This window comes from Lithobates pipiens, unplaced genomic scaffold (genome assembly GCF_037356315.1).
Source record: "Lithobates pipiens isolate NorthernLeopardFrog02 unplaced genomic scaffold, aLitPip1_a1.2 Scaffold_8, whole genome shotgun sequence".
Lineage (NCBI taxonomy): Eukaryota > Metazoa > Chordata > Amphibia > Anura > Ranidae > Lithobates > Lithobates pipiens.
Genome location: NW_027507903.1, coordinates 64,298,343 through 64,319,260, shown reverse-complemented (window position 1 = coordinate 64,319,260; position 20,918 = coordinate 64,298,343). Strand labels below are relative to the sequence as shown.

The following is a 20,918-nucleotide window of genomic DNA, read 5'->3' as shown; positions in this document are numbered from 1 at the left end:
CCTTCAACTCCCCCCGCCCACCCTGGCCCCCAAACCTCTCCAAGCCCCTACGGCAATTTGGACCCCAGTTCGTCGGAGACATCAGAGAGGCTTCTCCACACCGCAACGCCCCAATGTGCCTAAACAACCCACCTGAAGTTCCAGAGCCTGTCCGAATTACACCACCTTACCCTTGGCTTCCAGGAACATGTCGGACCTCTTCAGGAACTCTACGGGAAACACCCCCCTATCTTTAAATCTCTCCCATTTCTGTAGTGCTCAATGAGCCTCCTCACCCCCCTTCCCCCCCCCCCCCCACGGGGCCCCTCCAGCTGGTATTGTACTCCCAGTCGATGGTGGTATGTCTGATCACTGTTCAAATGTTAAGAGTCCGAGGTTAATCATTCTTTACGGGAGCGGTACATAGTTTACCACTCCAAATGTTTGTTATGTCCCTTTATAGGTCCAAGGTGTTCTGCCTTGGCTTCCTGAAGATTTTACATCCTTCAGGCTTTCAAGATACATGTTTTATGTTTTTTGTTTTTTATCTCTTCGTTTTTGTCTCTCTATATTTTACTCAGGTTACTTTTTTTTATTTTTTCAAGTTCTTGCCAGGTCCTTTTTTGATCTGGCCTGGTTCATACAATTCGCCGCAGGTTGTAAACTTGACATACAATATTATGTTACTAGGAAATGCTGATGTGTATATGCCTCTTCCAGACCTCCTTAGATCAGAGCACTCCAACCACATGTACCAGATTCAAATATCATCTGCTAATTATTCCATGAATCTATTATGGCTCTAAAAATATTTTCCTGTAATGTTAAGGGCTTGAATTCCTTAAGAAAACGCTGGCTAGCCTTGCGGGAATTCAAATCCTCTGGGGCCGTTGTGATAATGGTTCAGGAGACGCACTTCCGCCCAGATGGCTCATTTAAATTTGCCTCCAAGCTGTACCCTACTGTTTTTATGGCCTCCGACCCATCTGGGAAGGCTGGAGTAGTAATTTTGATTAAACGATCATGCCCTATACGGATCCTTGCATCGATCCTAGATCCCCAAGGTCAGTTTATACTCCTGAACTGTTCTCATCTGAACACCTCCTTTTTCTTAACTAATATTTATGCCCCTAATACGGGACAAATTGGCTTTCTCACCAGAGTATTGGATCGGCTGCGCTCCTTCTCTCAGCCTTTCGCAATCATAGGCGGAGACTTCAACATGTGTATGTCCCCTGGTAGGGATAGATTAGCACTATTTCAACAAACCTCGTCCCTCCAAACTCTTAAACTGTCCACCTCCTTTCGCAAACTAATCCGCTCCCACAATCTCTTTGATGCATGGAAAATGAAACATCCCATTCATCGCCAATACACCTTTTTCTCCCCCCCGCATAAATTGTATTCCCGACTGGACCACTTTCTAATAACTGCACCCTTGCTACCCAGCATAATATCCTCTGAAATAGAGCCTATCACGTGGTCTGATCCCGCCCCCATTACTCTCAATGTGACGCTCCATACCGCATCACCTAAAACGTGCCACTGGAGACTGAATGAGTCTCTATTGCGACATGCTGAAACCAAAGATAGACTACTCAAGAGACTGGAGGAGTTTTTCCATCTCAATGTAGGCTCCATTTCAGATATATCTACTGTGTGGGAAGCCCACAAGGCAGTTTTTAGGGGGGAGTGCGTCTCAGCCAGCTCACGCCTGAAGCGGGACTCTGTTGGGCTGAGGGTGGAGCTTGTGGCCCAGCTTCAGGTGGTGGAGGCGAGGTTACTCCGCTCCCCTACGGTGGATCGCTTGCGTGCAGTTACTACTATTCGCAACCGCATTAAGGCTATAGACGCAAACAAAATTTCAAAATCAATGTTATGGTCTAAGCGAAAGTTCTATGAGTTTGCAGACAAACCACATAGGATGCTTGTCCACAAACTTAAGCCCCGCCCCTTTCTATCCATTCCTGATTATATACTGCAATCAGACGGCACACCAACACACTGCCCTCAGACCATGTCCGGAGTATTCAGAGAATATTATAACAAACTTTACAACTGCTTGAACACGGGCACACAAGATCAGTTCCCACAAGACAGGTTGGACTCATTCCTATCATCTATTCACCTCCCAAAACTATCACCAGAGCAACGCTCCTCCTTAATCCAACCTATCTCCACTGACGAACTAGTTGATGCAATTAAACATCTCCCCACACATAAAGCCCCAGGACCAGACGGCCTTCCATACTCCTATTATAAGACGTTCCTAGAGTCCCTGTCCCCACACCTGTTGACCTTATTCTCTTCAATGCTCCAGGGCACAATACCACACCCCTCGTTCCTACACGCAGTCATAACCACTATCCCTAAACCAGATAAGGATCCTTCCCTCCCTGACAATTATGGTCCCATAGCCCTATTGAACTCTGATTACAAAATCTTTACCAAGATTCTAGTGAACAGGCTCTCTCTACTGCTGCCAGCATTGATCCATAGAGACCAGGTGGGTTTCGTTCCCAGAAGACATGCGGGGGACAATACTCGCCGCACAATTGACCTTATAGACCTGCTTACTAAAACTAAAAACCCCGCTTTGATACTCAGTTTAGATGCCCAAAAGGCATTTGATCGCCTTAGCTGGCCATTTATGTTTGCGATACTAAACCACTTTGGATTTTCAGGCCCCTTTATTCACGCCCTCCGAGCCCTATACTCGAAGCCCACTTCACAGGTACAACTCTCCTCCCATCTGTCCCGTCCATTTTCCCTTAGCAACGGTACAAGACAGGGTTGCCCTCTATCGCCATTGCTCTTTATTCTCAGTCTGGAACCCCTAGCTGCGGCTATACGGGAATGTCCAGATATTAAAGGAGTTTGCCTCCGCAACGCAGAATATAAACTATCCTTATTCGCGGATGATGTCCTCCTAACTCTCACCCACCCACACACATCCCTACCACACATTCGCCACCTACTATCCACTTTTGGTAGCCTCTCGGGTTTTTAAAATCAATGATACTAAAACCGAAGCATTACCTGTAAACATAACCCCAGCCCTCTTATCTTCGCTCCAAAGTAAGTATAATTACCACTGGTGTCCTCACTCACTTAAATACCTGGGGGTTCACCTTACTGCTTCCTATGATACTTTATATAAGGCCAATTTCCCCCCCCCCTGTTCTCGGAAATTAATCGCTTGCTGACATACTGGACATCTCTCCCCCTATCCCTGTTGGGCCGAATCAACGTCCTTAAAATGTCTATCCTCCCTAAGTTATTATATTTGTTTGAAACTTTATCTGTGGCTATCCCTATGTCACAGTTGAAATCCCTTCAAAGGAGAAGCCTCCGTTTTATTTGGAATAACGCTTCCCACAGGTTAGCAGGGACGGTGGTCCTGGCTCGGAGGAATAGGGGGGGTCTGGGAGGCCCAGATTTCATTAAATACTATTATGCCACACACCTGAGAGTTCTTACCTCCTGGACTTCCCAGGAGGCCCCAAATAGATGGTCAGAAATAAAAAATGAATGTTACAGCCCCGGTCCATCCTTGCTATATGCTTTGGCCTTCCACTGCCCTTCATATGCCCCAATTACGGCACATATGCCTAGCTCCCATGTTGTTCACGTTGAATATCTGGAAAAGGTGCAATGACCGCTTTTCCCTATCCTCACCGTGTCCACCGCTTTTGAATATCCTATTTAACCCAGACATCCCAGATAGCCTGTCCTATGATCGTATGCTACCATGGACCCAAGTGGGACTTTTTCAACTCTGACATTTTGTTAACCCGGCGACACGCCATTTATTGACTTTTCCCACCTTGCAAAAGCAACACCAGATCCCCAAAGGCTTCTACATTCATACTTACAGATCAGACACTTTTTCTCTACCAGGTCCCCTTCTCTGACTCTGGACAAACCCACAGACTTTGAGATCCTATGTGCTAAGGGTCCTTACGAGCCCCGACTGATCTCTATTATTTACACAATATTACATGAATCTATTCCTATGACGGTGAACACCCACCACTACATGAGGAAATGGTCTCAGATTCTACAGCACGATATTTCCCTGGTGGACTGGGGGAACATATGGGAGCACACTTCCAGAATATCCCAATGTGTGACCCACAAGGAAACTGCATACAAAGTTCTCATGCACTGGTATAGGACTCCAGATATTCTATATGCCCGTAACAGATTAATTTCAAAGCAATGCTGGAGATGTGGTGGGGAAGTCGGCTCTCACTACCATATTTTTTGGGACTGCCCCCTAGTCCACCAGTTCTGGCTCCAAGTCCAAAATCTGTCAGAAACACTGGCTGGCACTCCTATTCCCCTGACGCCCATGCATTACCCTGCTAGGCCTCCCTTTCTCTGGTATTTCTAAGGCCTTGCGCAGATTGTTGTCCTTCATCTTATTGGCTGCTAAAAGGGTCATACCCAGGTTATGGTTGTCCACCTCTCCACCAACACTTCCACAATTGATCACCACTGTAGCTGACATACGCAGAATGGAACACTTGACAGCCGTAGTGGAGGGTAAGATGCAGAAATTTTCTAAAATTTGGTCAACATGGGATGAGTCTACATATGGCTCTGATGAGATTGATCCTACTTAGTTAAACCTGGATACATACATGTCCCTGAGAGAAGGTCTGACATTTATTTTTCCTTGTGTGTAAAGCTTTCTTTGAGGTTAAATGGTATGTTTACAGTTTCTGTCTATAACCCCCTTAAAGATACGGTAGAAGGTCACTTCAATTTCTATTTTTTAGGGATGCGACTATCTCTCCCCCACTTAAAATTAATACTTTAATCACATCGCTATACCTCTATGTGTTTAGATTTTGTATGCCCTGTAATCAAAGTATACCTGCAATCTCGATATGTTAATATTTCATGTATATTTTCTTCTGTATGATGTTGAAAATTTAAAATAAACAATTACAAAAAAAAATTAAGAAAGGAAATAAAATGTTCTTCAGATTGGAACTCTGCCAAAACAGACAATTGTACGACACTTCCAAGCAATGTTTCATATTTCTATTTCTGCCCTCCGATATCTGTGTGCTAAGTATCCCTATTTTTTATTCACATAGGGGAGAAAAGACTCGGGACATATGAGGACACCAGGGACCCCCCACCTCCTAAAGAAGGGGAAATCCCCACACCACAAGCAGAGGGTGAGGAGGGAGAGGTTTATGAAGTGGGCGGAATTGTCACCACAACAGGTGAGTGTCTGACACCACAGTTCAGGTAAGATATTAGTTCCTGCATATTTATAACATTTCTTTTAGGTGATGTGGATGTTGTGAAAGAAGAATCAGAATCTCATTTCAGCACTGAAAGTGCCCATATCCTCATCGGGAGAGAATGGGGTGCAATCATGATTTAGAAAATATAAACGAAAACATCAATGATGTTCAAAAAAATTAAGAACATAATTGATGTTTTATGCAGAATCTAAAACACACAAAAATTTACGTTTTCTCATGTATTTTTGAATTTAAAAACGTTTAAAGTATTTTAAAAGCCAAATTTTGAAGATGCACACAGTGTGTCAACATGTGCTATCTGCCATCATGGGATATCAATGGACACATTTGTGGGTGTAACCCCCTTCCTCCCAACTCAGTTAAGTGAGAGGAAGGGGTTGCACCCCCAAAACACGTCCATTGATCCCCCATGATGGGAGGCAGCACATGTTGACATTAGGCATGGGATCAGGAGGGAAATCCCCAGTTTGAATCCCAATTATTTTGCATCTTCAAAATGTGGCTTTTACAGGAGTGACATCACCCCATCTGATGAAGGCAAGATCAACACAGTTTGGACATACTCATATCTGATATTGCCTTCACTTTGTCAAAGCTGAACTTTGGAAGTTTCTGAGTTGGGTATGTTATGCTTTGAAACATGCCTGTTTAACCAAAAAAAAGGATCTTTACAATGTGAAAAAAAAAAATATACACCAAAGATGTTGGTTGTTCCAAAACCTTTTTCTAAAACACATGTGAATGTAAAATGTTTTCTATTCAGCAATGTGTGGCTTCTTCTTTCAATGCTCAATAGCATTTTTGTAGTAAGTTGGTGTTTACAGTTACAATGGGGGTTATTTACTAAAGGCAAATCCACTTTGCACTACAACTGCAGTTTCAGTGCAGTTTCATGTGCACTTTTAAGTGCACTTGGAGTGCAAAGTAGAATCTCCTTTAGTAAAGAACTCCCACAGTGCTTTCTAATTTGCCACAATCACCCCATTTTCATGACTCTACAAAATTCATTCATTGTGCTGAAAATGATGAATATTTTTGTCAGTAATGCATTACATACATTAACAACAAATACAAGGTGTGTGTGTGTAGCAGACCCACAACATAATAATAGTTTACTGAAGAAGAGATTGTCACCTCATGTATCAAATAAATTACATTTGCACTATTGAAGAAAATGTCCAAAAAGAAAAGCCCATTGTAGAACCTAGGAGACAGCTAAAAGAAACCCAGGCAGTAAATCAAAGGAAATCTTCTTTCAGCTTAAGTTAAACAATTTAGGCTAAAATGTTTTTTAAAAAGTTTCTGGCTTATCAATGCCCCCCCACCACTACTCGACATACTTCTGTCTTACTTCGTGGGCACTTTGGGGGACAAGCCAGGACAGCCAGCTTCAAGTGCCATCAGGGTTTCTTGTTGAAGTCTGGCCTCAGACCCAACTGAGGCCACATAGTTCATTGAATTTCTCCTTAAATAGAATGCAGCATGCAAGGAGTATATGGTTAGGTTAAATTCCGCCATGTTGATTGGTGTAAGGAATAGGCGGAACCGGCTGGCCATTATGCCAAAAGCGTTCTCCACCACTCTTCTGGCTCTGGCCAGACGGTAGTTATAAACCCTCTGGTCCAGGGTGAGGGTCCTCATGGCTTCAAAACGGTTGGCTGGTCAGAACGAACTAACAGCACTGAAAAACAAATACTCAATAGAAATATGAACCCACAAGCACAATCTGAAGAGCAGTAATGATTGTAAAAGCAGAAGGCTGAAAAACGCGAATCGTCTATCACCAAACTTCTACTAACACGAGATTAGCGGAAGGAGCCCAAAGGGTGGCGCACTTGGTCTTGAACTCCCTCTTTCTAGTGTCATCATACGTGTTGTTCTTGATGTTTGGAAATTCTGACAACTTTGTGCGCCCGTGTGTATGCAAGACAAGTTTGAGCCAATATCCGTCAGAATAAATCCCATGTGATTTTGTTGTCGGAATGTGCGACCGTGTGTACGCGGCATTAAAGTGATTCTAAAGGCAAACTTGTTTTTTTTTAAATCTTAATGCATTCTATTCTAACTTTGTGTGCAGCAGCCCTTCTCAGCCCCTAATACTTTCCTGAGCCCCATGTCAATTAAGCGATGTCATACAAGGGGCCTCGGCTGTCTGGGACTTTCCCTCCTAATTGGCTGAGATACAGTAGCCGGTGCCATTGGCTTTCACTGCTGTCAAAGTTAGTGAGCCAATAAGGAGAGAGAGTGGGTGGGGCCAAGCCACGGCTCTGTGTCTGAATGGACACACAGAGCAGCAGCTCAGCTCGGATGCCCGCATAGCAAGCTGTTTGCTGTGGGGGCAGGAGGGAGGGGCCAGGAGCGAATGAGAAGAGAAGGATCTGGGCTGCTCTGTGCAAAACCGCTGCACAGAGCAGGTAAATATAACATGCTTGTTATTTTTAAACAAAATAAAATACTTTAAATATGAAACACAGAAAAGGAAGCACTGGAATGGAAGCAGAGTTTTTTTTCCAGAACCAAAGAAGCTAGGTCCCACTAAAGAGGAGTTGCCACACACAGGTCCTAAAGTATATTTCTATGTGTGACACGTTGTTTACTGCATGGTAGCTCTGGGGTTCCACCATACTGGTGACAGTATGTAAAAAAGTTTTTTTTTGTTTTTTCTTTTTCATTAAATTTTTACATTATTACATTATATTTCTTTTTTTACAATTTCTTTTAACACACAGTAACCAGAGCAATACAGCAACCATTTTTACTGAATGAAATTGATTAATTTAGTTTTAGTTTGTGTGTAGATTAATTAGTGTGTATTGTTGTGATTAATGTGATTGGCCACAGCTAATCACATAATAAAGATGGACTGTGATTGGCCATGTCTGTAACATGTAATCACTTTGACCAATCACAGCTACTAACACAATTGTACACAAAAAATGGCATTAAGGGAAGCCATTCAATGTTTACAATTGTCATGTGATCTGCTGTGATAGACATTTTACCAGCAGCGGGCCGGTACAGGGATCCGTCATCAGCTGTGTACGGTAGACACCGCTAGTGACAGATCACACTGGAGTGCAGCTCATGGGGTGCATGCAAGGTATGACCTGGGCATAACCTGTAACGACTGCTAGAAAGGAGACAGAATTGTGAGTGACAGCACTGCTTTGGAAGCAGGGTCCACTCTAGAGACCAATGTTGCCATGCACAGCAGAGCAGTCTGTTGCAGATGCTGAACTGACAGCGCTGCTGAGCATTGGCTCCAACAGCGCTGATTATTTATAATAGTAAAAGTTCACTTAGCACTGTGGGTTTGATCTGCAATGGCTTTTATATCTGCCAAGAGTCATTCTGTCCATCTTTAACCACTTGCCAACCGCGCCATAGCCGAATGATGGCTACAGCACGGCTTGATAACTCTGGGAGGGCATACATTGACGTCCACCCAGAATCGTGCTCCCACGCGTACCCGGGAATATCCAGGTCTGGAGGACCCGGCGCATCATGGTTAATAGCCGCTGACAGTGGCCGTTTCAGGGCTGACTTAGCCCTTTCTCCTCTGGGCTGTCTGCTCAGCTGTCGGCTAATTGCCAGCTCTCTTCTCTTTCCACAGTTACCAGCTGTTCCCGAAGATGCTCGTCTGACCTGCCTATTTTAAAGCCTTCCTGCTCACTTTTTCATTTGCCTTTGTGTTGGTTACATCACAGGGAACCATCTCCTGCTGTTTGTTTCAAGACTGGCTTGCTGACATCCCACCTGGTTTCTTATCCTGCTTGCGGTTGCTCTCCTTGGATCTCTGACTTCCGGGCCTAGCTGATTACCCAATATGGTTAATGAACTTTGGACTGGCTGACTACCCGATCTGGCTACAGGACTCTGGCTATGCTTGACTACGCTTTTTTTGTATTTACCTTTTTATTTTTATTAATAAACAAGTGTGATTTGATTGTAATTCTGTCTCAGTCTGTTTCATGGTTTCTGGCAGGCCGTTTACCATGTGATCGCTCCATCAAATTACGGAGCGATCACTTGCAAACAAACCGGCGTCTTGTGCTGTTCCACTCACCCCTCTCTATACCGATCAGTACAGGGGGAGGGGAGAGATCAGATGCAGTAGCGCTGTGGCCTGGATGTGTAGTGTCCACAGCGCTGATATGTGACAATTCCTGCCTCATCCAGCCATCCATTCATCCACGCTCAGCCATCCCATCTATCCCCATCCATAATCAGTAATACTTAGCCATCCATCCTCATCAATACTCAGCCATCCATACACTGCAATTCTCACCCATTCATCCATCCATACTCAGCAATACTCATCCATCCATCCATCAATACTCATCCATTCATACTCAATAATACTCATCCAACCATCCACCCATGCTCAGCCATCCATCCATGCTCAGCCATCCCATCCATCGATACCCAATTATACTCAGCCGTACTCAGCCATACTCATGATCAGTCATCCCATCCATACACAGCCACCCCCATCCATGGCTCATCCATCCCCATTCATGCTCATCCATGCCACATCAGTTCTCATCCATGCCACTACAGTGCCTCACAAAAGTGTAATAGGTAGTCAAATTAGATTTGACATTTATGCCCCTAGAACACCTGACGGTGCTCCCTGCATGTTGAGCCTCTATATGTGGCCAGGCTATGTAAAAGTCTCCCACATGTGGTATCGCTGTACTCAGAAGGAGTAGGACAATCTATTTTGGGGTGTCATTTTTGGTATGTACATGCTATGTGTTAGAAATATTGTATAAATGGACAACTTTGTGAGTAAAAATGCATTTTCATTTTCTTTACACATTTTCCAAAAACTTGTAGACAAAAATGACATGTTCAAAAGAGTCATTATGCCTCATAGATTATACATTGGGTTGTTTTCTTTCCAAAATTTTGTAATTTTTGGAGCGTTTCTATTGTCCTGGTGCTTCAGGGCCTTCAAAAGTGTAATGCCGCGTACACATGATTGGACAAACCGGACTTTGCAGAGGAGGTCCGCTAGAACTTTCCGAACGAGCGGACCTGCCCACACACGACCAGACTTTTCCAGACTTGCCCACACATGGAGAAAAGTCCGTTCATTTTGAACGTGGCTCCAGGTAGATGGGACTATCGAAGGAAGTCAATGTCGCCGACTCCATCGGCGAGATTGACAGGTCGCGAGCCCTGTCACCTGGTATGAACTTAAAGGGGAAGCCCTACACCGAAAAAATGGCGGTCCCCCCAACATCGCAAGGAAGAAGAAAAGAAGAAGAAGAGGAGAAGAAGAAGAAGGCAAGAAGGCTGGGCCAACGCTAGTAAAAGAGCTGGAAGAAGAAAGTGGAGGCCCGGCAAGAAGAACCAAAGAGGGGGACAGGACCCTGAAGTCGGAAGAAGACCCCCGGACAGCGGCGACGAAGAAGGAAGCCGGGCTCCTCCGCTAGTAAAAGAGCTAACAAAAGAGCAGGAGATAGCGGAGGAGTCCGGCGAGAAGACCCCCCAAGACGGAAGACCACCGGAGCTGTCTAATAAATTATTTTAAAACCTTGTGTTGTGTTTTATTTACACTTTTTTCACCAGGTGAATGGGTAGGGGTACATTGTACCCCATACTCATTCACATAGGGTGGGGGGCCAGTATCTGGGGGCCCCCTTATTAAAGGCGGCTCCCGGATTTCGATAAGCCCCCCACCCGCAGACCCCGACAGCCAACGGCCAGGGTTGTCGGGAAGAGGCCCTTGTCCTCATAAACATGGGGACAAGGTGCTTTGGGGGTGGGGGGCCGCAGGACCCCCCTTCCCCAAAGCACCCCCCCCATATTGAGGGCACGTGGCCTGGTACGGCTCAGGAGGGGGGACGCTCGCTCATCCCCACCCCCTTTCCTGACCGGCCGGGCTGCGTGCTTGAATAAGGGTCTGATATGGACTTTTGGGGGACCCCCACGCAGTTTTTTCGGTGTAGGGCTTCCCCTTTAAGTCCGTACAAGGTGACGGGGCTCGCGACGTGTCAATCTCGCCAATGGAGGTGGCAACATTGACTTCCTTCGCTAGTCCCGTCTACCTTGAGCCGCGTTCAAAATGAACGGACTTTTCTCCGTGCGTGGGAAAGTCTGTTCATTTCAAAAGTCCAGCGGACTAGCACACAGACGAGTGGATCGTCATTCAAAATGTGAGAGCTCCGAAAACTAAAAATTGGTTTGGTTAGGAAGGGGGTTTAAGTGTCCAGTGGGTAAGTGGTTAAGGTATATGTATAAGACAAAACTCTTTTTATAACTTTTTATTTTGGATAGTGTGAGGGAGGATTAGATGCTCTATGTCCCCACTGAAGACCACAGAATATAAAGAGAAAGCCAACATTTTTTAGATGAAGTTAAGTCTTTCACTATTAGTTCACTAATATTACTGAAAAGCAGCAGTGTTGGGACAGTGTAATAGAGTCGCCGGTTCCGCATATGTATACTAGCAAACGGCAGCTCTATCACACAGCCCTGCAGTGCTGAAATAGTAGAAAAAATAGGCTATAAAAAGAAAGCTATAATAGTATAACTACAATAAGGGCACTCAGTTCTGGCTGTACCTACCCTCACAGACACACTTATGAATTGGGCTTTAGTCGGGAGTGGACTATAGCAAATATAAAAAAAAAAATAGGCTTTTAACCTGCAATAAGACTACTGATGAGAATGGGACCACTGATGGGAATGGTACCAAGAGCTATATGCGCTAAGGCTACTAGGGGATTAACCACTTCCCGCCCGGCCACTGCATATAAACAACCAGACTGTTTCCCGCCCCGCCATTGCATATAATATGCCAGACGGGACAACCATCAATCTAGGAGGCTGTACACATACATACATACATACATACATCCAGATGTGAGCCTCATACTTGCCCTGGGGTGGCTGTGACCTCTGTGTCCACCGGATACAGTGTACAGTGGATCCAGGTACCAAGTGGCAGTGCTCCACCCTGGTACTATGTAAACGCTTTGACCAATCACAGCAATTACGTGTCCAGTAATACATATGCCTGCCATTCGAACAGCCATTGAAAACTGCTGTGATTGGTCATAATGATCATATGGTACAGTACCAAGCACTGCCTCTCTGTACCATGTGATAGCTGTACCCAATCCCAGCTTTCATTGTAGTTCCCAATTGCTGCAGGAATGCACCGGAGAACTGTCAGAAATTATTGCTTATACAGCCATCATGGAGGGGGGGAAGGGAACATAAAGGGAAACTTCCTTTAGGGGGAAGTTCTGCTTTAACTCCTTGGCCCCCTGTTTACAACTTAGCCATGCTGAGTGCGCTTACAGCATGATAGCCAGCAGGGATCAGTAAGCTTCCGATGAATACTTACGATCAAGAGCTTTCCAATCATGTGACCACTATGACAGTCAATCACTGCGGTCACATGACCTGCCCACCTCCCGGCTTTTAGATCTCTTAAAGGGCTGGGAGGCGGTAGCGGGAAGGGGTTAAGGATTGGGCATGTTGGTTAAAACATGCAAATAATTCCTTTTTAACTTTTGACATGACCTATATCCAAAGCACCCATTTGAAGAACAGACAAAAATGCCTTTAGAGCTTTGTTTCAATTCACTATAAGCTTATAAGAATTCTATACTGAGAAAAATATGACTTCCAGAGTAAGCACTCAGCAAGTATTGAAACTATAGGATCAACATGACCATGATAGGCAGACAACAAACATTTTCAATAATCTAGTGGATGTTCAAATGCTCAAGAAACCGTGAATTCAGTACAGCAATGTATAATAAATATAAGGTTTCTAAAAGGGACTTTTAAAGCGCAATGACACCATATTATATAAAAAATATAAATTTTAATACAATATAGAAAAAACATATAGATGCATAATTGAAATTAGTACAGAAATAGTGTAAGATAAATATAAACAATTGCAATGTGGATACATCTCAACATGTTTCGCCATACATCATAAGGTTTCTTCAGGGGAATTAATTTATCTTGCATAAGCATATAATCTCTGAAATAGATAGAAGAAAATCAAAAACCGCATAAAAACACTAATCAATACAATTATAATTTAGCACCACACAGACTATCATAGAGACAACAAGTCTCGACCTCAAAAGCTGACCTGTACATTTCAATTGGACTAATATGGATAATCCACACGTGGCTGGATTTGATGATACCATAGAGAGAGATATATTCTAGAGAACCATCTGTTTAACACAAAGAAGAGTGTATATATATATATATATATATATATATATATATATATATATATATATATATATATATATATATATATATATATATATTTATATATATAAATAAAGAAGATCCGATATATCAATGAAAAATTGCCAAACCTAGAAAAAATATACCTACAGTTTAGTCAAGATGGCCAAACTTCTGATGGAAAAATGGACTTCTATGTGTTGATGTTAAAAGGTTACAACCCAAATAGTCCACAGACAGGGGGAACCTAACGGTATAAAAATACCAAGGTCCCCAACTAAAAATATAAACACAGAAACGTAAAAAAAAAAAGGGAATTACACATAAAAATAATGAACCAAAAGGAATTTTGATGGATCTTCTATAATATATACAACTCCTTACCTAAATACTACTCCTTGAATTCAGGGTACTAGACAACACTTCCCTCCTGGGTTGGTCAGCCATACATACTGACCACAATGGTCTTTTATAGCCCTCTCCACCCCATTTGGTGCCAAAATTTGACGCCAAACGCAGGGTGAGGACACTTTGAAGTCACTTACAAGCACCGTCACACCTGAAGTGACACCCTCGCGCCGGAAATGACGTCAGTGCGCCAGAAATGACGCTGTACCCACTAAAACCGGAAACAGCGTCACAGCACTAGCGCAGTAAGACAGGAAATGACGACCAAACAACCCCATTCAACCAAAAATAGACAAAAGACATCCATAAAACATCCAGCAATCACAGTTCATAGAGACAACCAAAATAATAGGCTGCCAGAACGATACTATATTTACAGGATGAGGAGATCCTTAACTAAATGGCCAATAAGCTGAAGGGTGGCCAATCCTGTTTCATAAACAAACAACATATGCCCATAAGTTGATTAATGGCATATGAGGACCGCTTGTATAATGTGACTAAATTGGTGCCCTCCACTGAAACTAAAAAGCAACAGCAGGGGAGCACCCTGGGTGTCCATATGGTACATCTAATCACATGCTCCAACCACCATTTATTATAAGGTCCAACACATATTGAAAGACCCAAATTTATTCAGGAACCAAATAAAATCAATATCTGGAATCCCGTAAATTTAAACCATAAAAATCTTTTTAGTACAATAAAGTAAGATAAATGTACAAATACATGTATGCTCAAGAGTCGAACACAAGAGGTCCCCCTGACACCCTGCAGAGGTCTTACATATCATAATTAAACTAAAAAAATGAACAAAAACTATAAGCAATGTATAATAGTCTACAGCAGGGAGTCTCCAAACTATCTAAGCATAGGACCTTTATAGCCCCTCAGACTTTTTTTTTTGGGGGGGGGGGGGGGTTGCTGGATTGTGGTCAGTCAGAGTAAAAAAAATGACATAGCACCTGTGGTCAGTAGGAGGAGGAATAGTGCCCCATTGTGGTCAATGGGTGGAACTGTAGATGTTATCCAGTTAATAAACTTGATGACCAAAACGACTATTGTTAACTTTCTGAGATATACTCTATTCTGGCCAATATGTAGTTAGTAATGGTTCCAAATTACCTCAGAGCAGCCAGTACATTATTATAAATGCAAATCAAGGATCCAGCTTTATGGAATCTCAATAGAATCCACACATGGTTCAAGCAGGGGTCAGAACAATCAGCCGTATTCCATGGCAAAACGGATAAATGATAGTAGTTACTGCAATTAATTCACATTCTGCATTCTTCTACTCTAGTGGTCTTATCCACATAAATCACGCAACGCTCATATCCTATCCAGACAGTTCATATGGGTAGGTTCCTGTAATATAATATCCATGGTATCACTAGTACATGTCATTTCAAAACATGATATCCAATAATCAAAAGAAAGCAGGGTTTCCATATCACACTCTCGCAGCTATATTTTGTCAGAAGACCTTGACACGTATCACTTCACATGGAGTTTTTTCGGGGTTTACAAAGACATCCTCATACCTTGCTTACAGTGGGGAAAAAAATATTTAGTCAGCCACCAATTGTGCACGTTCTCCCACTTAAAAAGATGAGTGAGGCCTGTAATTGTCATCATAGGTATACCTCAACTATGAGAGACAAAATGTGGAAACAAATCCAGACAATCACCTTGTCTGATTTTTGAAAGAATTTATTTGCAAATTATGGTGGAAAATAAGTATTTGGTCACCTACAAACAAGCAAGATTTCTGGCTTTCGCAGACCTGTATCTTCTTCTTTAAGAGGCTCCTCTGTACTCCACTCATTACCTGTATTAATGGCACCTGTTTGAACTTTTTATTAGTATAAAAGACACCTGTCCACAACCTCAAACAGTCACACTCCAAACTCCACTATGGTGAAGACCAAAGAGCTGTCGAAGGACACCAGAAACAAAATAGTTGACCTGCACCAGGCTGGGAAGACTGAATCTGCAATAGGCAAACAGTTTGGTGTGAAGAAATCAACTGTGGGAGCAATAATTAGAAAATGGAAGACATATAAGACCACTGATAATATCCCTCGATCTGGGGCTCCATGCAAGATCTCACCCCGTGGGGTCAAAATGATCACAAGAATGGTGAGCAAAAATTCCAGAACCACCGGGGGGGGGGGGGGGGGAGGCCTAGTGAATGACCTGCAGAGAGCTGGGCCCAACGTAACAAAGGCTACCATCAGTAACACACTACGCCGCCAGGGACTCAGATCCTGCAGTGCCAGACGTGTCCCCCTGCTTAAGACAGTACATGTCTGGGCCCATCTGAGGTTTGCTAGAGAGCATTTGGATGATCCAGAAGAGGATTGGGAGAATGTCATATGGTTAGATGAAACCAAAGTAGAACTGTTTGGTAGAAACACAACTCGTCATGTTTGGAGGAGAGAGAATGCTGAGTTGCAACCAAAGAACACCATACTGTGAAGCATGGGGGTGGCAACATCATGCTTTGGGGCTGTTTCTCTGCAAAGGGAACAGGATGACTGATCCGTGTACATGAAAGAATGAATGGGGCCATATATCATGAGATTTTGAGTCAAACCTCCTCCCATCAGCAAGGGCGTTAAAGGTGAAACATGGCTGGGTCTTTCAGCATGACAATGATCCCAAACACTCCACCCAGGCAACAAAGGAGTGGCTTCATAAGAAGCATTTCAAGGTCCTGGAGTGGCCTAGCCAGTCTCCAGATCTCAACCAAATAGAAAACCTTTGGAGGGAGTTGAAAGTCCGTGTTGCCCAGCGACAGCCCCAAAACATCACTGCTCTAGAGGAGATCTGCATGGAGGAATGGGCCAACATACCAGCAACAGTGTGTGACAACCTTGTGAAGACTTACAGAAAACGTTTGACCTCTGTCTTTGCCAACAAAGGATATATAACAAAGTATTGAGATATTGAGAACTTTTGATATTGACCAAATACTTATTTTCCACAATAATTTGCAAATAAATTCTTTCAAAAATCAGACAATGTGATTGTCTGGATTTGTTTCCACATTATGTCTCATCGTTGAGGTATACCTATGATGACAATTACAGGCCTCTCTCATCTTTTTAAGTGGGAGAACTTGCACAATTGGTGGCTGACTAAATACTTTTTCGCCCCACTGTATATAGTGAAGATTATTAACCTAACAACCCCTGGTAAAATTGAGATATTCTGTATACATTGCATCTAGCAAGGAAGAGGAAAAAGGTGGATGCTTCACACAGCAAGTTTGAATTATTAAGCACAAAAAGCATCTCAAGGTGTAACTACAAACCTTGGACGCAAACAAAATTTTCGATCACCTTAGAAAATAGTATCCTATATACCAAACATATAGTATCCTATATACCAAACATATAACCATCAGACCACATTTACAGTTATACCCTTAGCTTCATTTATTTATTTTCAATCCCTATTGGAGTTCAGATGTTACATTCATTAATCCATTGGCATTCTTTTTCCCACAATATAATATCAGCACCACCTTGCTATATCACATAGATGTTCATTTATAAAAGCATATGTTATCAGCTTCATCTTGCCAATATATAGACGTTCACAGGAACATTTGATTTGATACACTATGTTTTCCATAGAGCAATTACCAAAAGACAATGTAAAACTGTTTAATACCATCTTCTGATCAAAAAGTATAATTCTTTTCAACATATTGGCAGATGTCACATTTATGCATACTCCCCAAGGGTTGTGAACTGGGAGATGGGGACTTATTCTAGATCAACATATCTTTAAGGCTTCCCTCCCATCTACCCAGGAGGCTTGGGTATGGACACTCTATTTCTAACAGTCTCTTGATCAGCCTGTTGAATAGAATCATGTGAGCCAAATGTAATTGGACTCCTCCTACCAACACAGGTGGAAGCATGCTAAGGTTGGTGTACAAACTGCCCCATGGCTACACCCTATAGCAGCTATTAAGATGGAAACATTTGCTGTAAAATACATTCCAGCGTATTTACCAAAAATGCATTATACAGTAGGTAAATTAGCGAGGATACCTGAAGTTACCTGACAGTATTTAATATTCTAATAAGAATTTATATTTATTCTTAAAAAACAACTAGGTAGTTTGAGGCAACCTTGGACTTTCCTTGTACGGTATAGACTAATGCCCCATACACACGAGTGGAATGTCTGACAGAAAAAGTCTGACGGAAGCTTTTCATCGTATACTCCGATCGTGTGTAGGCCTCATCTGACCTTTTTTCCAAAATTCTGACGGACCTAGAAATAGAACATATAAATAATCTAAATCTAGTAATCTAAATATTTCCGACGGAACCAATTCCTATCGGGAAAACCGCTCGTCTGTATGCTGTTCTGATGGACCAAAAACGACGCATGCTCTGAAGCAAGTACGAGACGGAAGCTTTTGGCTACTGGCTATTGAACTTCCTTTTTCTAGTGCCGTCATACGTGTTGTACGTCACCACGTTCTTGACAATCGGACTTTGGTGTGATCATGTGTATGCAAGACAGTTTCAGTGGAAAACTGGTCGTGTGTACAGGGCATTACAATGCTTAAACAGTTGATTAAAAATATATACATTTATTGAAAAATTTAATTAAAAAACCCCCAGAAGGGGAGCCATATAACATACATAGGGTAACCCATAACAGGAGACCACCTTAGACAAATAAATTCCTCTGATGAAAACTGGAGAGAAATAGGTATATCAGCCCACAGTAGGGGATTTGACATTTGTCTCTTCTCAGTAAAGAACTCTACATGTTTTGCAGGAGACCACTTCTTCAGGAGTATAATTCAGAGGAAGGTTTATTCTAAAAAAAGAAACAGATACATAAGAAATCTTCATATACCAAAGCATAATAATATAGTATAGTAAAGTTGCAGAATTTATATTTATTTGTAACTGACAAAGTATGTGTTTCAGAACATAAAAATACCTTGCATTTCACCCTGCTTCACTGTCTCAGTTCTGCATTCTAATTTTGTGTCAAAAAAGTCTCTGCTTTATCTAGTTATCAAATAGAAAAGGGGTTGAAATGAAACCCCATGTGTAATACTTCAAAGCACTGTTTGGCTCATTTCCCATCACACCTTGGGTGCTTTGTAAAAGGCAGTGGGCCAGTCAGGCTGGCCAGAAAGCAGTTATGAGCACATCCTGAACTTTCAGAGCAACATTGTTATCTCATTCACTGCTGGATACTGCACACTACAAAAGAGATAACACTGACGGTAGTAGGTTAGATTTGAAAAATTAGAAGAAGAAGCTGATAGAGCAGCATAGACATATTTCACAGTGACTGTGGCTGCCTGTTTTTAAAACATTGCTACAAGAGATTATTACTGAACTGATCAGTAGAATACACTTCAAACAAAATGAATGACCTGAAAAGATGGAACCAAAAGGTACACAAATTGACGTCATATGAGACCATATAACTAATCAATTTACTGATGGCAGCATTAATGAACCTATAGACCTCCAGAGGATCACAAACTGAGGAGAGAATGCAGTGAAGTCCATCTCCATCAACAGGAGCTTTGGTAAATACCAGCTGGCCCTTAGACTGTGCGCCATGGGGAATCCTCTGCTCTCAAGCGGGACCATTCTCTTCAAGAGTCTTCCAGCATGGTTCCAACTCTGCAGATCCAACTCCTTCTTCTGATCTACCCCATGGTGTCCCACTCTACTATGATCCAGATGTTGAACTACTTTTCTGGATATGCCAACCATCTATCTTAGGTACTCTTGATAATGTAGCTATTGGGTCAATCTTGGCATAGCCGCTATCGTGACACCACCTACGAAATGATCTATATGAATAATCCCCACCCCTCCCATGTTATCGCCTTGGTCTACAGCTCTATGAAATACACATTGTTTGCTTCTCTCCCTACCTATGTCCCTAGCTGAGAAACTGACCTTGACATACACTTCAAAGATGAGAACTGGGTGTTCCATTAATATCTCAGCTATTGAAAGCAATTGCAAATTTTTGTTGAGATGGTACCTAGTTTCGTGCATCTCTCATTTTGTATCAGGTTGCCCCTCCCCCAATACTTTTCTCTGCTCATTCTTTGTGCCTCTACACCTACTCTCTCCAACACCTCAGCTTAACTTTTCCCCTTTCCATTGGCTGCATTACTTTCTGAACCATTGCGGATACAAACAGTGCTTCTTAAAGTGGTTGTGGTTACCTTTTCGGGCGCACTTCCGAGTCCAGCATTTGCGTGCATAGACACAGAATGTTGTATTCGGCCCCACTCCCAACGCCCGCGTCATTGGATTTGATTAACAGCAGTGGGAGCCAATGGCTGTGTTGCTATCTTTCTATCCAATCAAGAGCCGAGAAGCCCAGCCAGAGTGGTCCAGTGCGTCTCCGCCGAGGGAACGAAGGGCTCCAGTGAGTAAAATGGGGGGGGGGGCTGGGGGGCTGGTCAGTGTAGGATGCATTAAGGTGAAAAAACAAAAAAACATGAGGGTTTACAACATCTTCAAGGTTGAATATAGTTTTTATTGATTTTAAAAGGAAAAAATAACACGAAAAAAAAGGGGGATAGAGAATGAAGAAAAGTAAGTGGGGGAAGCGGTTCTCACATACCACCCATCATATAAAACACATGTGCATGAATGCTTGTAACAAACAGTTCTTAGCAACCCAATACCCTACAATATGGTGCCCCCTTTACTTAGAACACTGCATTTAAGATATAACGTATAAGCTGACTGTCGGATGAGGGGAGATATGGAAGGGGAACTAGAAAAAGAAGTGGGATTTAGGTCCATTAGCGTTTGTGAGAGAAAAATGTAGTCTATCCTACTGTAGGACTTGTGTGCAGGGGAGTAGTATGCGTAGTCTCTCTCAGTGGGGTGTAGAAGTGACCATGCGTCAACCGGGCATAAGTCCACTAGGGTGGCGTGTATTTTAGAAAAGGTAGAGGGGGCAACGTGTGACTTACCGGTGCAGGAATCCAGT

At 42.8% G+C, this 20,918-nt stretch overlaps 1 protein-coding gene across 7 annotated transcripts in view; it reads left to right on the top strand.

Annotated features, from left to right (window-relative positions):
* The window catches only part of DTWD1 (DTW motif tRNA-uridine aminocarboxypropyltransferase 1), a 94,648-nt gene extending 85,432 nt beyond the window's left edge, over positions 1–9,216 (top strand). For 6 of the 7 annotated variants that reach the window (XM_077473439.1, XM_077473443.1, XM_077473438.1 and 3 more), the window contains 2 exons: positions 5,088–5,219; positions 8,878–9,216. In XM_077473439.1, the coding sequence (XP_077329565.1) occupies positions 5,088–5,219; positions 8,878–9,077 (332 nt within the window). In that variant the 3' untranslated portion in view covers positions 9,078–9,216. The remainder of the gene's footprint in view (positions 1–5,087; positions 5,220–8,877) is intronic. The other variant, XM_077473444.1, reaches the window with a different exon arrangement.
* Positions 9,217–20,918: the final 11,702 nt, after the last annotated feature.